This window comes from Bos indicus x Bos taurus, chromosome 5 (genome assembly GCF_003369695.1).
Source record: "Bos indicus x Bos taurus breed Angus x Brahman F1 hybrid chromosome 5, Bos_hybrid_MaternalHap_v2.0, whole genome shotgun sequence".
Lineage (NCBI taxonomy): Eukaryota > Metazoa > Chordata > Mammalia > Artiodactyla > Bovidae > Bos > Bos indicus x Bos taurus.
In genome coordinates this window covers 92,454,712-92,475,081 of record NC_040080.1, presented here as the reverse complement: position 1 = coordinate 92,475,081, position 20,370 = coordinate 92,454,712, and the positions used below count along the sequence as shown (strand labels likewise).

General features: G+C 54.6%; 1 protein-coding gene and 1 long non-coding RNA gene across 4 annotated transcripts; one reads left to right on the top strand and one right to left on the bottom strand.

Annotated features, from left to right (window-relative positions):
- Positions 1–8,749: 8,749 nt before the first annotated feature.
- ATG101 (autophagy related 101) lies at positions 8,750–14,640 on the bottom strand. 3 transcript variants are annotated; one of them, XM_027542937.1, is made up of 4 exons: positions 14,573–14,640; positions 14,132–14,277; positions 10,972–11,298; positions 8,750–9,464 (listed from the first exon to the last, which is right to left on the bottom strand). In XM_027542937.1, exons 3-4 carry the CDS (start codon positions 11,221–11,223, stop codon positions 9,060–9,062), a joined length of 657 nt encoding a protein of 218 aa, XP_027398738.1. In that variant the 5' UTR covers positions 11,224–11,298; positions 14,132–14,277; positions 14,573–14,640; the 3' UTR covers positions 8,750–9,059. The 3 variants fall into 3 exon arrangements, with proteins under 3 accessions (XP_027398738.1, XP_027398739.1, XP_027398737.1); XM_027542938.1 differs by having other exon boundaries at positions 14,508–14,584; XM_027542936.1 differs by having other exon boundaries at positions 14,132–14,595.
- A 20-nt stretch (positions 14,641–14,660) lies between these two features.
- LOC113893164 lies at positions 14,661–17,014 on the top strand. Its single transcript, XR_003511236.1, has 2 exons — positions 14,661–15,026; positions 16,847–17,014. It is a non-coding gene; the product is annotated as an uncharacterized LOC113893164 (long non-coding RNA).
- The last annotated feature ends 3,356 nt before the right edge of the window (positions 17,015–20,370 follow it).

The following is a 20,370-nucleotide window of genomic DNA, read 5'->3' as shown; positions in this document are numbered from 1 at the left end:
TCCTGCCTCAGGTGGAGGCTGAGGCTGATAACAGGCACTCTTACTGGGCCAGGCTCTCTACATGTACGCCCTGCTTCTCACTCTAAAGAGGAGAGATTTGAACTGCAAGGGATTAAGCACCTTGCCCAGGTCACATAGCCAGAAAATGTGGGGCCAGCTTTCAAGTCCAGCCACGAGATTTCAAGCCCTTGCCCCAACCACTAGACCACCCTGCCAGAGGCTGACAGAGGCTGCAGACCAAGGCATGGAAGGCAGAGAGGCCAGGGCTGCTTTCACAGTCAGACCTGAGTCACAGCCGGCCTGAGGCCAGAACTGCCCCTGGGCTCTGCAGTTATGTGGGCCAATTAATTACTCTCTGCTCAAGCCAAATATCTTTAGGGTTTCCTGTAAACTCAGACCAAAAATATCCTAACCGATAACATAGCCCCTCGATCGTCACCACCCCCTGCGTAATTAATTCCAGGAGCTGGGGCTTCGTCCTCCACCCCACTTCATTCCACACCCAGCTAGTGACCAAAGCCTGAATCCCAAACATCACTTGGATCTGTCCCCTTTTCTTTCCACTTTAGTCCAGGCCATCATCATTTTTGCCAGGTTGTGGCCACAGCCTCCTCGCTGTCTCTCTACGTCCAGCCTGCTCCCACCCACAGACTTACCCCAATTCCCTAAGATCTAGATCTTACCATGTCATTTCCAGCTTAAAACCCTCTAGGCCCCTCCAGACCCCTCGCTGCCTCCAAGATAAACTCTCTCATCCAGGCTGCCACCCCTCTGGTCTCATGCCCCTTCACATCCTACTCTACCTACCTGCCTCTAGGCCACCTCCAGTCCTACGCCCCTCTGTGTCTCTGCCCAGAATTTTCTTCCTCCCCTTCTTTGCCAGGTGAATGTTCAGTCAGTACCCCTTCCTCTAAGAGCCGAGCCAGTCACTCTCTGCTCTTGGCTTTGTCCACACTCGACACTTCCTACTGTCTACTTCAGTCTTGTGAGCAGTGCTCTTACTGGACTGCGTGCTCCTTGAAGGCAGGGCCTCTGTCTCATTCATCTCGTCCCCAGCCCCAGAGCAGGCCTGGCACAGAGCAGTCATTCAATAAACACTCATGCGACTACCTTGTCAATTACCAGGGAACCTGGAGACACACTTTAGCCAGGGGCCCTGTTTTCAAGAAACACCAGTTTGGTATTTGGTGGAACATGTTAACATTGAGCCTGCAATGTAACTGCTTATTAAAAAAAAAAAAGCCAAAAAGAGGAAAATATAAATAAATAAACACTCATGGCCTCAGCCATACATATACATGTATCCATTCTTCCTCAAATTCCCCTCCCATCCAGGCTGCCACATAACATTGAGCAAAGTTCCCTGTGCTATACAGTAGGTCCTTGTTGGTTTTCCATTTTAAATATAGCAGTGTGTACATACCCATCCCAAACTCCCGGACTATCCCTTCCCCCATCCCTTCCCCCAGCAACCATAAGTTCATTCTCTAAGTCTGTGAGTCTCTTTCTGTTTTGTAAGTAAGTTCATCTGTATCATTTCTTTTTAGTTTGTACATATAAGTGATGTTATAGATAGTGATGTCATATATCTTCTTCTCTGTCTTCACTGTTCACCTGAAACTATCAGAACACTGTTAATCAGCTATACCTGAATACAAAATAAAAAGTTAAAAAAAAAAAAACACTCATGGGAAAGACAAATGACATGTTCCCAGAAACAGGGTGGGTGGCTCTACACCTTCTCTCTGGAGATGGTCAGGTTTGGAGAAAAAAACAACATCACACGATAATCACAGTGTAGAAAGCCTTTTATCTACGGACAAGCACACTATATAATTGATCCTTGTGACATTGTTGCCTCCATTTTAGGGATGAAGAGATTGAGATTCACGAAGGTTTATAATACAGAATTCCATGCATATGCTCACAAAATTCACTCTCACGTTGAGGCACAAGCTCTGGCCAAACTGTGATCAGACCCCTAACTGTTGTTGTTCAGTCACTCAGTCATGCCTGACTCTTTGCAACCTGATGGAGTGCAGCACACCAGGCTTCCCTGTCCTTCACTAATTCCCAGAGTTTGCTCAAACTCATGTCCATTGAATCAGTGATGCCATCCAACCATCTCATCCTGTGTCATCCCCTTCTCCACCTGCCTTCAGTCTTTCCCAGCATCAGGGTCTTTTCAAAGAGCTGGCTCTTCGCCTCAGGTGGCCAAAGGACTGGAGCTTCAGCTTTAGCATCAGTCCTTCCAATGAATAGTCAGGTTTGAGTTCCTTTAGACTCTCAAGAGTCTACTCCAGCACCACAGTTCAAAAGCATTAATGCTTTGGTGCTCAGCCTTCTTTCTGGTCCAAATCTCACATCCATACATGACTACTGGAAAAACCATAGCTTTGACTAGACAGACCTTTGTTGGCAAAGTAATGTCTCTGTTTTTTAGTACACTGTCCAGATTGGTCACTGCTTTTCTTTCAAGGAGCAAGCGACTTTTAATTTCATGGCTGCAGTCATCATCCGCAGTGATTTTGGAGCCCAAGAAAATAATGTCTGTAACTGTTTCCATTGTTTCCCCATCTATTTGCCATGAAGCAATGGGACCAAAAGCCATGATCTTAGTTTTTTGAAAGTTGAGTTTTAAGCGAGCTTTTTCACTCTCCTCTTTCACCTTATCAAGAGGCTCTTTAGTTCCTCTTCACTTTTTGCCGTTAGGGTTGCTGATATTTCTCCCGGCAATCTTGCCCACACTGACCACAGGGAGGCAGAAGAGTGTCGGTGTGAGAGTCACTGCCCTGCCTCCTACCTACCAGGAGATGTGGATCTGGGTGTGGAGAGGGAAAAGCTAGCTGAGAAGAGACCAAGGGAGAGGGGCTGTGACTGGGGTTGCTATTTCAGGATCTGCCTGCCAGAAACAGTCCAAACTGGAGCAGACCCAACATGCTGCGTGCTAAGTCGCTTCAGTCACGTCCAACACTTTGCAACTGTATGGAGTCCACCAGACTTCTCTGTCCATGGGATTCTCCAGGCAAGAACACTGGAATGGGTTGCCATGTCCTCCTCCAGGGGATCTTTCCGACCCAGAGATCCAACCTGCATCTCTTATATCTCCTGCACTGGCAGGCAGGTTCTTTACCACTGGCCCAGGGTTACCACTAATTCCAAGAGCCAGGAGCTGGAAACACTGACTGTATATGCCAACTTTACATTACCAGCATATTTAATAACAAGCCACAGGAAGTGATGGGGCAGTGATGAGGCATTGCTGGGGCACCCAAGACCTTCACATTTGGGACACTGGCCTACCGCCCTCAGCAAGGACAAGTCACTAGCCTGTCAGACCACAGCCACCCAGCACCAGAGATGGGACCAGGCCCAGCAGGCACGAGTCTGTCAGCGTCTGCAGCACTGAGCATCCTGAGGGTGTGGCCACTTCAGTGCCCAGGACGCAACACAGTTGCCAGGAGGCCCATTCTTTCCTGGGGGGCTGACCACCCAGGCCCACATCATGAGCACTTCAGGAGGTTGGATGGAGCAGGTCAGAGGAAGCAGCTGTGTGCAGGAATCCCAGGTTGAGGTCTCACCACAGTCCAGGTTTTTCCCAGGCTGTCATCTGTACTGTATGCGGATCAAAGGTTCCTTGTGTGGCCGGTAGGACTGGAGGAAAGTGCTCTGGGAGACACACCATGCGAGGTTCGGGAATCTGTAATAGATAGCCGCCCCCGTCCTTGCTGGAAAGGGAGCCAAGGAATGACAGTCCTTTCCACCTCAGGGTGAGACTCGGGGTTTAGAGGAAGAGTAAGCCAACCACGCATGTGTGGACCCAGCCTTTCCATCAAGGACAGCACAGGCTAATGGAGCTTGTTGGGATCCAAATGCCTGGCCTCACTCCATGGCACACCAACCTGCAGTCATCATCCCTGCCACTCCCAAGCCGAGCCTGACAGATGGCGTGACAACAACACCCATTTCCCAATTTTCTGAATTCTTTCCCTCCCCATTCAGTCTGACAGCCTTGACCAGGGTCAGAGTTTCTTAGCAAACGTCTCAGGCTCTTCCTCCAGGAACACTGAGGTCCTCCACAGCACACACCATGGGCCAGCTTCCCAGGCACTGAGCTGAAGGGACAGCGAAGACAGGAAGTTGGATGAAGAAAGTCTTTGCCTACCCCCTCTTCTTCACCCCACTGCACCGTCCCCAGCCCTGCCTGGGTGTGAGCTGATACCACGACGCTGGGGGACACAGCCTTTCCTGCCATCAAATCTTCCTACACCCCTAACACCACCCAGACTTGAACCCAAAGGCCAATCCAAGTCATCATCTTGACCTCTGGCCCCTCTGCCCTGTCCACTTGGATTTCCTTAGATGTATATTCCAGCTGACCCTCTGAGCTCATCCCACCCTCATGCTCAGGCCAGAAAAGCTGAGCCCAGCTACCTGGGAGTTGTTGTGGCACCTGGGTGGCCATTCGCAGCACCAAGAAGGTATCCAGCAAGGCTGCGGGGGAGCAGGGATGGGAGAGAGGACACCAAGGCGGGGGGCGGAGTTGGGGTGCCAGTCCCAGAAACCATATGCCATATGTGTGGTGTGAAGGTTCATTCTTTTGGGGAGAGAGGCCATATTTTGCATCAGCATCTCAAAGAGTGGTGAGAAATCAGGGCAAGAGAGAACAGAGCAAAAGGGGCAACCCAAAGCTCAGGGATACCACTCCCCGCCAGAGCTCAAAATCAATCAGGAGCCCCAGGGTCCAGTTTGAGCTCTGGCATTCACTCGAGCAGGTCACTTTCTTCCCTCTGAGCTTTCCCATTTGTAAAATGAAGGCCTCACAGCAGACATGGAGACTCTGGCCCAGCTGGAGAAGGAGGAAAGTGCACAGGCTGGAGATGGGAGACAGGACGGAAATACGCAGAATGTTGTGAGCAAGGGGGCAGGTAAACTGGATACCGTAAAGAGAAGGAGTTCCAGCCCCTCCCCCAGGACACAGCAAAGGGCAGTGGGGAATGTCCCTGCGCCCAGCCCCGCTGCCCTTGGGCCAGGAGCAGTCACACACACCCCTCACTGCCCTGGCCAGCCGTCTCTCCAAGGGGGTGGGGGCGGTGTGCCTGAGGTGAGAAGTCCACAGCTCAGCAAGTCCAGTGCAGCACAGCTGCCCGGGATTAACACCAAATCCTGGGCTCCTCTGCAGAGGGATCACACGTCGTCGCCTTCACAGCTGCTTAGCTGCACGTTGCCCACTCAGGCCCCTCACCCCCACCGGCCCCTCCTCACACACCCAGCCCTCCCCTCTCAGGGGCCAGCCAGGACCCTGCCTCTGCCTTGGCAGACAGGAGCGGGGCTCTACAGTGGAAGGGGCAAGAAAGATCAGAGGTACCTCCAGTGAACAGGCACACCCACAAAAACCTCCCAGGAACCCCTAGGTGCGATGCTAAATAGAGAAGGGCAGAAAAGGGTTCCCTCACTGGCCCCTGTGGCTCGGCCTGAGACAGCCTTGGCCTAGAATTACCTTGTCTTTAGGCCACCCAGGCCCTTCCCTCCAGATGGTTCCTGTCCTTGGGGAGAGAGAGGCAGGAGGGCCAGATGGAGCCCCTGCAGCTGGGAACCCTCAGCTCCAGCCTCCTGGAGCAACGTGCTTCTGAGGCCTCCCAGCTGTTAGGAACCTTGACACCTACCCCCACAAGCACACCCCAAAGCTGCTTGCTCTGGGCCACGTGCATTCACCCCAACCTGAGGGGGAGGGGGCAGCACACCTCTCCATCCCCCAGGGTCATCCAGGCCCCTGGTTCTGCCCTAAAACTCAACCCACACCCCCATCCCTGCCTCGAGAGGGAGGCCACAGTGAGGAATCTTACTCGAATCGCCTCTCGGGGGGAAAGGCTTCCGGAAGGAGAGGAGGGGAGAAAGAAGAAGCCAGGGGCCTGGGATGGCTGCGTCTCTGTCACCTGTGCGCACTCTCACCTGTGCGAGCGCACCAGCATCGCGGCAGGGTTCCCCACTGCAGACTTCGGGTGCTGGGGGGCCGCTCCCTCAAAGTCTGGCATGGAGTCCACGGACCGCCGGGAGGTCGCGACCCCCGAACGCAGCCGGGCGCCTAGGAGTCGTCGTCATCGACGCTGGCGCCACCGGGCTCGCCCTCCCGGGACGAGCGCAGCTCTCGGGCCAACAGCGCTGTTAAACCCTGGGCGCGGAGCAGGAGGCCGGCGCCCAGGAAGAGGACCCCGCAGAGCACGAGCAGCGACAGCACGCCCAGCACCGCCGCCTGCACGGCGCGCGGCCCCTCGGGGGGCTCCGGCGGCACCCCCGACTGGTTGCAGCAGGAGCTCTGCCAGGCGCCCCGGGCTGTGGCGCCCGCCTGCGAGCTGTTCATGCTTCGGCGCCGGCTGCCCAGATGCGCTGAGAACCGCCAGATGTGCGGGAGCCCAAGGCCGGCGGGTGGGCGGTGGCTGCGTCGGGGAGGGGCCCAAGGGGCGGATCCCAGGCGCCGTGCGCCCTCACCCCTCGCGGCGAGCGAGGAGCCTCTTTCTAGACAAGGGGCTGGTAGCTACCGCCCAGAATCCCGGGGAGGCCGGTGTACTTCTCAACCCAAAGGCCCACACAGCCACTCATGTGAACCGGCCCATGCACCCAACCAGACAAAGCCAGGAGTCCTGTCCTCAGGGCTTACCCTCCCCCTTAGAAAAGGTCAGGAGATAGCCCTCTCAGAACCCTTAAACCATTCTAGACCACATTCCAGGTGCTGGCCACGGTGCTGCCCCCACTGAGCAAGACACAGGACAAGCAAGGGCCATCCCTGCTCCTAGGCTTTCTGTCCCTGGGCCAAAGTTAAATGCTGCTTGGGCTTCCCTGGTGGCTCAGTGGAAAAGAATTTGTCTACCAGTGCAGGAGATGTGGGTTTGATCCCTAGGTCAGAAGATCCCCCGGAAAAGGAACTGGCTACCCACTGCAATATTCTTGCCTGGGAAATCCCATGGACAGAGGAACCTGGCGGGCTACAGTCCATGGGGTCACAAGAGTCAGATACAACTTAGCTACTAAAAACAACCTAGGTGCCACTGGGACAGGAGGCAAATGTGCAGTATCTAGAACCTTAGTGATACATAGCCTTCATCATCCCCTTGGGAGCCTCCTGGGTCTGGCTAAGTGGGCCAGCACCCCCCTGGTCCCAGGTGTGATGGAGGGGAGGAGGAATTTAAGGCCTGCCCCCATTCCTCTGCTCAGGCCTGAGGTCAAGGAGAGTTACAGATCAAGAGGAAAGATCTGAGTCACCAGGGCTCCTGTCCTGACCTTGAATAAACCAGTCCCCTACCCCTAGGAAGTCACAGTGCCAAAGTGGATAGAGATGCTATTGAACGGCCCACTAAAGGGAGCCTGCTGCCAACTGGGTGTTCCACATCCAAGCCAGGGTGAAAGTCTGGAGCAGAGCCTGGCTGCAGAAAAGCATGAAGTCTGGGGAAGCTGGGATGGAGGAAAGACCCTCCTGCCCAGGTCTCCTGAGAACTCCTGTAGCAAACAAAGTCACTGTTAGTGAACAGCTGAATCAGCCAACTCCTCAGAGGAAATGAGCTGGTCTAAGGGATGGGGGAGCCTGGTGGGCTGCCGTCTATGGGGTTGCACAGAGTCGGACACGACTGAAGCGACTTAGCAGCAGTAGCAGCAGCAAGGAGAAAAAGGCCACCCAGACTGCAGCAAGCCAGGTAGGATCACATCTCATTAAGGACTTGCTGACAATGGGCCTTCCCCATCTCCAAACCCCTGAAAACCTCCTGAGTTCTCCAATTCACCAGGGCCCCAGAGGCCAAGGGTATGACATCACAAAACTCCTCATGAAATAACACATGGCCAAAAAGTGGCCTGAAATGAGAGAAATGTGCAAACACTTCCTGGCCATCCTGGCACCTATCTGCTCCAGGACCATGGACAAGACCCCAGACCCTGGCCATTTCTCCTTTAGCACTGCTGCTTGCTTACACACTGTTCATTTAGTTTGGTTAGAGCTTGCCCCCGTGTAACAAAAAGCATTGTAAAATACGGAAGAATAAATCAATGAAAAGCACACTGATCTTGACAATGTTTCCCTAGAAATGGATGTGAGATACCAAAGTGAAACTGTTGGTTGCTCTGTCATGTCTGACTCTTTTCGACTCCATGGACTGTAGCCCACCAGGCTCCTCTGTCCATGGACTTCTCCAGGCAAGAATGCTGGAATGGGTTGCCATTCCTTCTCCAGGGGATCTTCCCAACCCAGGGATTGAACCCAGGTCTCCTGCATTGCAGGCTGATTTTTTACTGTCTGAGCCACCACAGAAGCCCATGTCAGCCCAAACCAGAAGTGTCACGGGACACCAGTCTCAAGGTGGCCAATCTCTCTCCAGAGGGAGAAGACACCAAGTCAAATGAGCTTTCTGTGCAAGTTGGGGCCTGTGTGTGCTCTATGGAGACAGAGGAGATATTCTTTGGGGTCATCTGATAATATAAAAGGCAGGTCATGGCTTCCTTAGGAAGGGAGGAGAAATAGCACAGCCATATCCAAAAGCAGCAGATCCTGATCTGTGTCATCATTTATGGGACTGACCGTGGTCACACCTGCTTATGTGAATGTCCAACAAAGTACAAGATTGATCTTTAATCTATCTTCAATCCCATCATGCACCCCCATCTTGGAATAATGCCTTCAACATATTCATGTGTTCCTCGAAGTTCTGCCAGAAAGTGCTAAAATGTTTCAGGGCGTAACACCAGTCAAGGGAGAGACAGCTCAACCCAAACTCACATTCTCAGCTTTATTCACCATCCTAGTGATGGGTCCTCTGTACAGTGTAGGAAAGGGGAACCCCGCCCGCCCCGAAACCAGGAGTATGGAGAGACAGTGCAGGCCAGACTTGACCGTCAGTAAAGGTGACAAGGATGACCAGAGACTGGCAACCACACCACGAGGAAGCCAGGGCGGCCCTTCCAAGTCTCATCAAGGACCGGGAGCGGGTTCCAGAGCCCCAGGGGCCTAACAGTACGATCCCCAGAAGCCAAGGTCCGTAAGCCATCAAGGAGCACCGAGGCCCTGGAGAGACCTAGAGGGCCAGGGTGTCTTTGATGAGCCTGCGCATGGTGGTGGTGACGGAGGAGCCCAGGGCATCGGTGATCTGGAAGGAAATCTTATAGAGGTAGGGCTGCACGTCCCGCAAGCCCGTGTCAAATACGTTGTCCACCTCTGACTGCGTGGGCATCTTGGGCAGGTACTCGTGCCGGTTCATCACCTCCACGATGTTGATGATCTTCTCGCAGAGCTTCTCCCCCACCTTCTCCCGGCAGATCTGCCGCTCCTGCTCCGTGGCCAGGGCCACCACATGCACCTTGACCGTCCACACTTCCCAGGGGATGCACTCGTCGGAGAACGGCCAGCGAGACTTCTTCTTCTGGTAGAACTCCAGGGACATCTGCCCCAGCCCGTCGCCCCCGGAGTTGCGCAGAGCATCCTGGGGAAGGAGGAGCAAGAGTGAGCAGGCCAAGGCCTCCACTGGGTTCTCACCTGCGAGGGCCAGCTTCCTATGCCCCAGAGAATCGCTCTCTTTATCAGACCTCCAGGGAGGGCAGGGAACGAGACCCAGACAGTAAAGGATTTGTGTAAAGTGACACAAATGGCTCCTCTTAAGCAGAATCCTCCTTCATTCCCTCGAAGACAACCTAAACTCAGTTTCTCAAGAAAAGCCCGGTGATCCTTGAATAGAGAGACAGAAGCGAATGGGGCCACCTGGTCTAATAAATCTGCCTGTCCCCCCATGGGGTGCGATGGCCCACTCTTCCTCCCAGTGTAGCCAAGACCCCAAAGCCCCTTTCTACCTTTCTCTCTGAGTTAGGGTCAACCCAAAGATAAGGATGCCTCCCTCAACTCCTTAACAGCTCATCAGGAAGTGAGTCTCTCGTTTATTGACAAACCAAGCTCCCATTCCCTCTGCTGACAGTAACAACAGCTACCGCTTCTACAGTGTCTCCTGCGTGACGGCTCTCCAGCACTTGACATATTTGACTCCCTTAATCCTCGTGGTGCATACACCCTATGAGATGGGTACAGCTTTCATTCCAAATTTACATATAGTGAAACTGCAGTCCAGAGGAGCAGAGTCACTTGCCAAGATCACACACTTGTGGGTGGTAGAGTCCATGCCCTTAAGAGTCCACTGTGTTTCGTGTGCCTCTCATAGGCATCTGGAGGACAGGAGTCTGAACACCCCTGCCTCCCCCGAAGGGGGACAGAGAAACTCATGAACGTGCCCTTTCTAGGCTTGGAGCGATGGGAGGGTGGGGAGTACCCTGTGGCTGGTAGAGTCTACCCCCTATGAGGATCACACGTGTATGGAATGGAAGCCAGACAGACAACCCTCCTCCTCCAATCTCAGGAAGGGCACCTTAAGAGAAATTCCCTTGGTTACTTTAAATTGTAAAAATATGCACTCGCTGAAAGAGTGAAACACTGCAACCCTGAATGAAGACACAATTAAAAATCACACCTCCATTCCCACCCCGAGATGACCAACGTGAGCAGCCTGGTGTGTCCCTTCCACCTTTCTCCTAGCCCCTACAGGCCCACACAGACATCTGCCATACCGCCCACAGGACCCTTCTCTGGGACAGCCACTGCCTGAGCCCAGCAGCCCTCCCTCTCAGGGAATCTCATATGAGAAAGGCCCGAAGCAGAAGCAGAGAGGTGTCAGTAGAGAGGCCAAGAGTGCAGAGGCGATGCTCAGCCAAGGGTCCTGGGCCGCCAGTGCTCCAAGGGCTTCCGGCTCTCCTTGCTGGTATTTTCACAAGGCCCCCTCATCTACCCCCCTACCAAGCACTCCCCACCCAGAGGAGCTCTGAACACGCCTGTTCCTGAGAACCTGAAAGAACCTGAAATGCACACCTAGGAAGGGTGAGCTGGTCCAACAGCAAGCAGGTGACGACACTCAGCAGCCACCTGCTGCCCACTGCGCCCCACCTTACCCTGAACTCCCCGACGACCTTGCGCAGAGCGCGGTCCAGCTCCTCCGAGGAGACACGCACATAGGTGAAGTCGATGAAGTCGCAGTCCACGTCCTGGGTGCCCACGGTGCCGATGGAGTAGGTGCCCTCCTTCTTGTAGTGGAACTTGCCAGTGCTGCGGTGCAGGAGCACCGTGTGCAGCACGGCCAGCATGGCCTCCTCCACCTGCCGCCCCTCAACCGACACCTCCAGCACCTCCGATCGACAGTTCATCTTGCAGTCGGTGGCCCACGCTGAGGTCAGGACCAGAGGAAAGATGGTGGAGCTTCACCCCACCCAGGGGCCACCCTGCAAGAGGAGCCAGGTCAGAATGTGGACACATTCTGCTGATTGGCGTGTCACCTGTTCACATCCTTCGGGGCCCAGCCCTGTCCCCTGCCATCACGGCCCTTCTCTGCTCTGTAGCCGCACGTGCTGGCAGAGGACCACAGACTCTTGGGATGGGAGACGGGGAGAGCCTCAAAGCTACCAATCCAAACACCCAGCTCCAGCCTGAATTCCGTGACGGCATCCAGTGTGGTTTACAGCACATGCTCACTGTAAACCCCTGCCAGCCCCAGCCCTGGAGAAGCTGCCAGGATGGAGGACAGACAGGCAGGTAAACTTCACCAGAGTACTGAGACGCCATGATGGGAGTGAGAAGAAAAGGAAGACTGGAATCTGATCTCCTGGGACCCTGAATGACCAGGCATCTGGACTCTGTCCCGAGGGCGGTGAAGAGTCCACGCATCACTGTCCAACACTGAATCTGCGCATCAGAAAGTTAGCTCCAGCCAACAGATGAAGAATGGCTCCTCACTATTTGAGGGGTCACAGACTGCTCTGAGAAGTCAGTGAAAGCTAAGAAGACTGAACTTGAAAACCTGACTGACACATACACACCAAATCTCACAGACTGCGGTAAAAACTTGCCAATTTAAGGGACTCTCCTGGTGGTCCAGTGGCTAGGACTCTGAGCCCCCAGTGCAGGGGGTCCGGGTTCGATCCCTGGTCAAGGAACTAGATTCCATATGCCCCAGCAAAGATCGAAGAACCTGCATGCCACAACCAAGACCCGGTGCAGCCAAATAAATAAACATCAAAAAAAAAAGCTTGTCAATTTAAGGCAGAAAGGGTTGGGCAAGGAGTCCAGTTAGAGGCCACCACAGTCGTGCCATTTCCAGACAGTGCAATGGGATGCGGCAGCGTGATGTGCAGAGTGTGGGGTTTCCACATCCAATGGCCCAGGGTCCGAATCCCAGGTCTCCAGTAACTTGCTCTCTGACCTTAAGCCAATCACTCAACCTCTGAGTCTACTTTCTTATCTGTAAATATGGAATAAAATAACACATGTAAAACACAGCAGGCTGGTGGTTAAGAGCAGGGACTCTAAAGCCAGACTGCCTGGGCTGGAACCCCAGCTGTCTCATCAGCTCACTGTGTGATCAAGGGCATGTTGCCTCACCCCTAAGTGCCTCAGGTTCCCCAATCCATAAAAAAGGGATATTCACAATAGCTACCTTGAAGGTGTCCTCTCCAGAATAGGGTGAGTGAGCATCTGTGAAGCACTTGAAGCAGTTCCTGGCAAGCACTAAACACTCAGTATGACCTGCTCTAATTACTACGTTATTATTGCTGAGAGATGACGAAAGGCTAGGACAGGACTGGTGGAGGGCGTGGGAAGGGAAGAACAGGCTCGAGGACCAGAACTTCATCAGTATGATGAGCTGAGAATATGAGCTGAGAAGGAGAGGGAACAGTCAACTTTCTTAGCTGAGAAGGTTCAGCTTACACACCTCCCCTGACAGGGAATTCACCACCTCTCCCAGCAGGTCATTCCAGTCTTTTCAAAGTTCTACTCAGAGACTCCCTCTATGGAAGGACTTTGTCTCTTAGTGCCTTAAACTGCTAATCTTAATTCTGATATCAAGAGTCACACACAGAATAAGTCCCACCCCTTTCCCACAAAGGAGCCTTTCAGATATTCAAAGGCAACTCTGCCATCACCCCCTTACTCCTTCTACAGGTTAAAGGTCTCCAGTCCCCATAAACATTCCAGCTTCACATCACATCTTAATTCCTCAGGGGCGGGCAACTCTCTTCAAAGTGTACTGGTTTGTCTCTTTGCCCCTGAAGTCAGGGAGGCAGTCCACAGACCACTCGGAGATCAAGCTGGCTCTGCCTCTCACTGGCAATCAGCCCAAGACTGCCTGCTGCTGCTGCTGCTGCTACGTCGCTTCAGTCGTGTCCGACTCTGTGCGACCCCATAGACGGCAGCCCACCAGGTCCCACCGTCCCTGGGATTCTCTAGGCAAGAACACTGGAGTGGGTTGCCATTTCCTCCTCCAATGCATGAAAGTGTAAAGTGAAAGTGAAGTCACCCAGTCGTGTCCGACTCTTAGCGACCCCATGGACTGCAGCCTACCGGGCTCCTCCATCCATGGGATTTTCCAGGCAAGAGTACTGGAGTGGGTTGCCATTGCCTTCTCCGAAGACTACCTGTATCTTATCTTTTCACAGGTGTTAATCTTGTCTGGTCTCTCCTACTAGCAGACGATTCCTTAATGGCAGGGGCTGTATCCTATTCATCAGTGGAATCTCAGTATACCTGGTTCCGAGTACACAGCAACTGCTCAATTCATCCTGAAAGGACTGCTGGACTGATTTATCCCATATATACTCTTAGGATGAGCAGGGCTTCTTGCTCATTTCTGCCCTCTAGTCTAATTCCATCCAGCAGTTTCCCATCGGAAAACTCCCAGCTCTGGTCCAACTCTCTTTTCTTCCACAAACCCCTTTTGGTATCCCCCACAAACTGTCAAATAGGCCACCCCTCTTTTCACTTTTGCCCCAAATCCAGGTTCTTCCCTCATTCTCAGTGCTATTCAAGATTCCACTTCTTCAGGAAGTCAACACGAACCAACCCCAGCCTCCTTCCCAACGCGGCCACCTTTGCTCTGCGATGGGCTTGTCTGCTCCCTCACCCTCGACCCCCCGTGAGCAGGGGACTTTGCCAGGGCAGTGCCTGGGAAGTCTCGTCGCTTCGGTTCCCCCAAGGCCCAGGTCTGCAGAGTACCGGGGCAGACGCTGATCGATGCCTCCTCTGGGTCAGGCCGGAGCACAGGGTTTCCCCCAGCCTCACCTTACGCGGAGAGGCTGGCACGCGGGTCACTCAGGATGGATCTTGCCCTTTCTCCTCCTCACGCACAGGTACGTACGTCCTCCGCAGGTACGATCTCCGCAGGTACGCCGAAACCTCCCCGCGCGCCACGAGCCGCAAGAGACAGGCTGAACGCAAAAACACAAAGTTATTCGGCTCCGCATCGAGAGACCCTGTCGGACGCAGGAAGGACTTCCCGTCCGGGTTAAGTTTCTCCCGCCGCCAATGCCGGCGAACCTCCACGGTCCAGGGACGCGGGAGGAGCGGAGCCCCGCGCCCAGCCTGGCCAGGCCCGGGAGTTCGAGGCGCGCCCGCGCTCGCACAGAACAAGGGCCACACGGCTAGAACTGTCTCCCACCTCCCAGAATCCCCGTCTGGGACCCGCGGGGCAAGAAGCGGCCCTCCCGGAGGAGACCAGATCACCTCGGCAAGAGGCGGTGCCGGCGCCGGAAAGGCCCGCCCCTGCGAGCCCGGCCGGTCCCACCTGCTCCATCGGCCTCCGGCGGGGGCGCGAGCACAGCTGGCCGAGCCCTGACACCAGTGCAGCTGCCCGGACCGTTCCACCTCCACACCGGCGGACAAAGACCACCTCATGGTGCTCTATATTTTGAATATTGCTTTCTTCTGGATTATGTCTCGGATTTTAAAATTTGATGGTAAGAAGTATCCCCCTCGTTTGGACGAGTCCATTTAACCCCACCACCGAGGATGTTGTTGTGTTTCGGCTGGAACAACTCACTTCCGCCATAGAGATGAGAGGGAAGGAGGGACCTGACGAGCTCTGTGCTGCCTCCCTAGACGGAGAAGAGTCATCGGCAGAGGCCACCCCTGGGACCGAGACGTGGTCCCCAATTCTGGTCTCAGAGGACTGGAAGAGGTACCAATCCCCTAAGATGAGGGACATGGCATTTGGAGAGGTGCCCTGGAGATGAACTTGGGCCAGTGTTCTGAGTGGGAAAACTTTAGTTGGTTCAGTGTGCATAATGGAAGATACCAGGCAAAGGGGGCTTAACCTTACTCGGTTATCTTCACACAGGAGCACTTCTTGGTGCTCTGCCATGACCAGTCTGGTGACTGTTCTTGTAAAGCTTGTAATTCTGCCATTGCCTCTGTATGGGCCTCTTGATGTCATTCATCCTTTCTGATTTCCTCCTTTATAAACGGGGCCTGGGGAAGGAGAAAGTAGCCGGCCTGACAGGCCAACATCCTCCTCTAGAGCCTGGACTTAACCGGAAGGGAATCAGGATGAACTACTGAGAGGGGAGGATCTGTGAGAAGGCAAAGGAGGGACAAACAGGGCAATTAGAACCAGCCCTGGGGAGGGGGAAGAAAGAGCCTAGGGACTTCTCTGGTGGTCCAGTGGTAGAGACTCCGCTCTTCTGCTGCAGGGGACGCTGATTCGATCCCTGGTCAGGGAACTAAGATCCCATATGCTATGCGGCATGGCCAGGAAAATAGAAAAACAGCCTAACTTCCACCGACTGCCGGAGACTGTGGGGAGTGACTGGAGGCACTCTGTGCCCTGACACACTCATCTCAGGAGCTTTCACTGCCACTGTCCTGACATCACCATCGTCAGAATTACCTGTCACTGAGCTTTACAAGGAGAAGGCAATGGCACCCCACTCCAGTACTCTTGCCTGGAAAATCCCATGGACGGAGGAGCCTGGTAGGCTGCAGTCCATGGGGTCGCTAAGAGTCGGACACGACTGGGTGACTTCACTTTCACTTTTCACGTTCAAGGACATGGCAACCCATTCCAGTGTTCTTGCCTGGAGAATCCCAGGGACGGGGAAGCCTGGTGAGCTGCCGTCTATGGGGTCGCACAGAGTCGGACACGACTGAAGCAACTTAGCAGCAGCAGAGCTTTACAAGGCACCACACTAGCACTTCACATGCACTAGTGTGTTGATTTCTCCAACTGCCTTGGAAATTAAGTACAATTTCTCCCCAGTTTACAGATAATGAAACTGAGGCCCAGTGATACAGAGTGACAAGCTATGATGGGATATTTTATGCGTCAACTTGACTGTGCCACAGAGTGCCCAGACATCTGGTTAAATATTATTCTGAGTGTGTTCATGAGGGTGTTTCTGGAAGAAAAACATTTGAATCACAGACAGTGTGGCTTCCCTGGTGGCTCAGTGGTAAAAAATCTGCCTACCAATGCAGGAGATGCAAGAGGCATGGGTTCAGTTCCTGGGTGGAGAAGATCCCCTAGAGAAGGAAATGACAACCCGCTCCAGGATTCTTGCCTGGGAAATCTCGTGGACAGAGGAGCCTAGCAGACTATAATCCATGGGGTCACAAAAGAGTTGGACACAACTTAGGGACCAAACAACAACAAAGCAGATTGCCTTCCCTACTGAGGGTAATAGTGTTAGCAGCTCGGTCGTGTCTGACTCTTTGCGACCCCATGGACTGTGGCCCACCAGGCTCCTCTGTCTGTGGAATTCTCCAGGCAAGAATACTGGAGTGGGTTGCCATTTCTTTCTCCAGGGAATCTTCCTGACCCAGGGATTGAACCTGGGTTTCCTGCATTGCAGGCAGATTCTTTACAGTCGGAGCCACCAGGGAAGACTCTATGTGTGGATGGGCCCCAACCAGTCAGTTGAAGCCCTGAATGGAATAAAAGGTTCTCACCCTCCCCGATTACTTTCAAGTTGGGACATCAGTTTTTTTTCCCCCTACCTTCAGATTTGAACCAAACTATCAGCTCCTCTTGGGTCTCGAGCCTGCCAACATTCAGAATCACACCATCAGCTCTCCTGGATCTCCAGCTTGCTGACTGCAAATCTTGGGACCTGTCAGCTTCCATAATCACATGAGCCAATTCCTCATAATAAATCTCTTTCTATATATACACATCCTATTGGTTCTGTTTCTCTGGAGAATCCTGACTAATACATTTGCCAAGGCCACACAGCTACTCTTTCCTCATTCTGCCAGTCTTTTTTCTTTTTCTTTTTATCTTTTGGCTATGTCACACAGCATGTGGGATCTTAGTTCCCGACCAGAGACTGAACCTGTGCCCCCTACACTGGAAGTGTGGAGTCCTAACTACTGAACCACCAGAGAAGCCCCCTGCCTGTCTTTTTTCCCACTCTCCTCCCTCCACACCTCACCCCGTCCGTCCCTGGAGCCTTTCCTGCCTGAGGATGAGGTTGAGACATCTCACCTCTCCTGTCTCAGGCCCAGATCCTGGCCAATCCTTGCCTCCTCATACTTCCCTGAATCCTTAAAGGGCTATTCTTACTGTAACTCTGATCCTGAGTCCTACACCCATCTGGGTGGTCCTGTCAGGAACATGGGGGGTGGGGTCTCAGCCCCTCAAAATGAGGCTGTGTGGAATGAATTCTCCCATCCTCTGCCAGCACTCCTGCTGACCCAGATGGAATCATGCAATCATGCTGCACCTGTGAAACTTTCCCCATGCCAGGCCCGTGCGCTGCCTACCAAGGGGGACGAGTTGCAATCCTGGCCCTCCGGGAAGGCCTCAGAGTCTCACAGAGGAGATGGACCAGGAGTTGCACCTGGGTGGGAAGACACAGCAAAGGGTATGAAAAAATGACAGCAGGTTCTGCAGGGGCCAGAGGGGGCCAGAATTGAAGCCACTGCTGTAATCCCAGAAAGATGCCTGTGGCCTGGAATAGAAAGTGACACAGTCAGAGTGAAAAGGAGTCCCAGGCCCTGCTCTCAGCAAGCTGGGAGGTGACTGGGCACCAGCAGAAAACCAGGACAACAGCAACCAGAGGAGATGGACAAGAAGGGGGGTTGGCAATTCCGGGAAGAAGTGGGGCCACATGGAATTATGCTGGGGAGGCTTCCTGAAGAAAGAGAAAGAAAAGAGCTAGAGGGAGAGGTCTCAGCGAGGCTGGAAACCGAGCATTCTGAGGCAGGACGGGCCAGCACAGGGGGAGCTGACTTCTCAGTCAGAGTCACGGCCAGCCGGGCAGACAGGCGACTGGCGAAGGCCCTCTGAGGCACGTCTGCGGCGAAAGCTTGCGGAGGGACCTTGAAGGCCAACCCAAGACCTTGGGAGTAGGCAGCTGGCTTCGCAAGGCGACTGTGGCCTCAGATGGCCCCACCCCATCCCAGTGCACCCAGGGGAGAGCTAAGCCCTGAAGCCACCCCCAGCCGCTCCAGAGCTGACCCCCGTGCGTCACAGGGAGTGACTCAAGCCTCAGCAGCAACAATGAGTGGGACTGACGTCAGGCTGGGGGCTCCTGACAGTGGCCAGCTTGGCTGGGCAGCCGGCACCCTGCCTCCCGACCCTCTAGTCCGAGCCAGGACGCGGGGGCGATGAGGACCAGCTGTCCACTTCTGACATCTGCCCCCTGGGATCCTGGGCAGGGGCTACTCCACTTCCCACTCTTTCTGGGCTGTCACTCCCAGCCCCCACCCCTTAAGGCAAAGGAAATGGCTGGGCGGACGAGAGAGTGACAGAGAGCGTGAGAAAGAGGGGCCTCCCAGCCCAGCCTCGTCAGGAGCCTCAAGACCTGGGCAGGGCAGGAGGTGGCACTGGCTGCCCTTTGCCCCGGGATGCGTGGGGCTCTGGCCTTTGGTGTTGGGGAAGACTGGTGTGTCTCTGTCTCGCAGAAGATCTTTGTGTTTATCTCTCTGGCCAACTGGGGTGGGGCTTTGTTTCTGCGTCTGTCCCCCAGAGGGAAGGGGTCAAGCTATCCTTCCTGCAAAGTCTGTGCCTCTGTTCCTCTGGGAGGTGTGTGCATGACTGTTGTTCTTTGGGGCAGAGGATTCTGTGAGACTATCCATGCAAGAAAAGAGGCCTGTTTACCCACCCTTCGTAAGGGAGTGTCTCCATCTACTCCTGGGGGGGCTGCTTTTCTCTCCCAGGTTTCCTATTGGGCTGTATCTGTCCTCAAGGTACCCCAGTTACCTGGGATAGGTCCAGGTCTTCCGCTTGGGCAACCCTGATGCTAGACTCCCTGGATGGGGGCCCTGTTTCTCTGCTGTGCCTGGATGAGGGCAGCAACAGTCAGCACCCGCCTGCCTAGCTCGCAGCTGGGCACTGCTCCCTGCTAACGCAGCATGTACCAAGAAGGGCCCCCCCGCGCTCCCCTCCCAGCCCAGCTGCCACCCCCAGCCCTCACAGCCGTGCCGGCATGATTTATGGTCCTGAGCCAGCACCTGTGTGAGACCTTGAGGAGACCTCAAGTGGCCCCCCCCTGGTCTGGCAGGGTCAGGGCCCAGCAGGAAACAAAGGGGAGCAGGGGTGGTGGGCAGGATGGTCAGAACATGGGCCTAGGGGTGGGGGGCAGGAGACAGATGCCAAGGCCCCGGGCCTTCAGGCAGCTCTGAGTCCAGCTGGGGACCCTGAAATGTGCCCCCTGCCCTCAGAATGTTCCCAGCTGTGTGGCAAAGGAGATATTGAGGGGGTGGAAAGGGGTTTCTTCAGTCTTGTGCTCCTTCCTGCCCTTCCCACAGCAGACTGGAAGCTTCGAAGTCCCACTGGATGGCCTAGGCCTTACCCAACAGCCCCCAGCCTGGGACCAGGGCAGGGCTGGCAGCGGCCTGAGCCTGAAGCAGGGAGGAGAAGAGGTTTGGGGCTCCAGGTAACACAGAGCAGCTGCTGGCTGAGCTGTAGGGCTTTAAGACCGGGCCTGGACAGGGCCGCAAGCAGATGGACAGAGGCTCACCCCTTTAGCCTCATGTTCTGAGAAGGCCCAGCAGCCCTGGGGTCACTGCTAAAGTCAGGGGCTTAGTGAAGCTGGGGCTCATCTAGATTTAAGCTAAAACACCCTGGGAATCCCCAGGCCCAGCTCTTACCTGAGGCAACCCAGCACTGCCCTCAACCAGAACAGGCCCAACATAGTTCCTCATTAGCCATGGAAGGCATCACTAGACCTGCAGACTGTCCCCAGCTGCCTACCTCTGAGAAATTCTCATACGCTTCTCTCCTCAGCCACAGGGCCATCTACCATCCAGCCCAGCGCCCTGGACATTCAGAGCAACCGTGAGGTACCCTACAGCTCAAGTACCAAGTGGTTGCCTGTGAGGGTCAGAAGCTTCTGTGCCTCCTTGAGGCCGAGCCTCGTCACCTCCCTCCATAACCACGGCAGCTTCTTCCATCCCAGGCCCTAGTGAAGGGCTGTCTCCCCCTACTCACTCAGACCTTAGACCTCAGAACCATAGCCCCTTCACTGTGGCACCTCCGGACTGGGGGCCTCTGGGCTCGGGGCCCAGCGTGGGTGAGGCTGGGG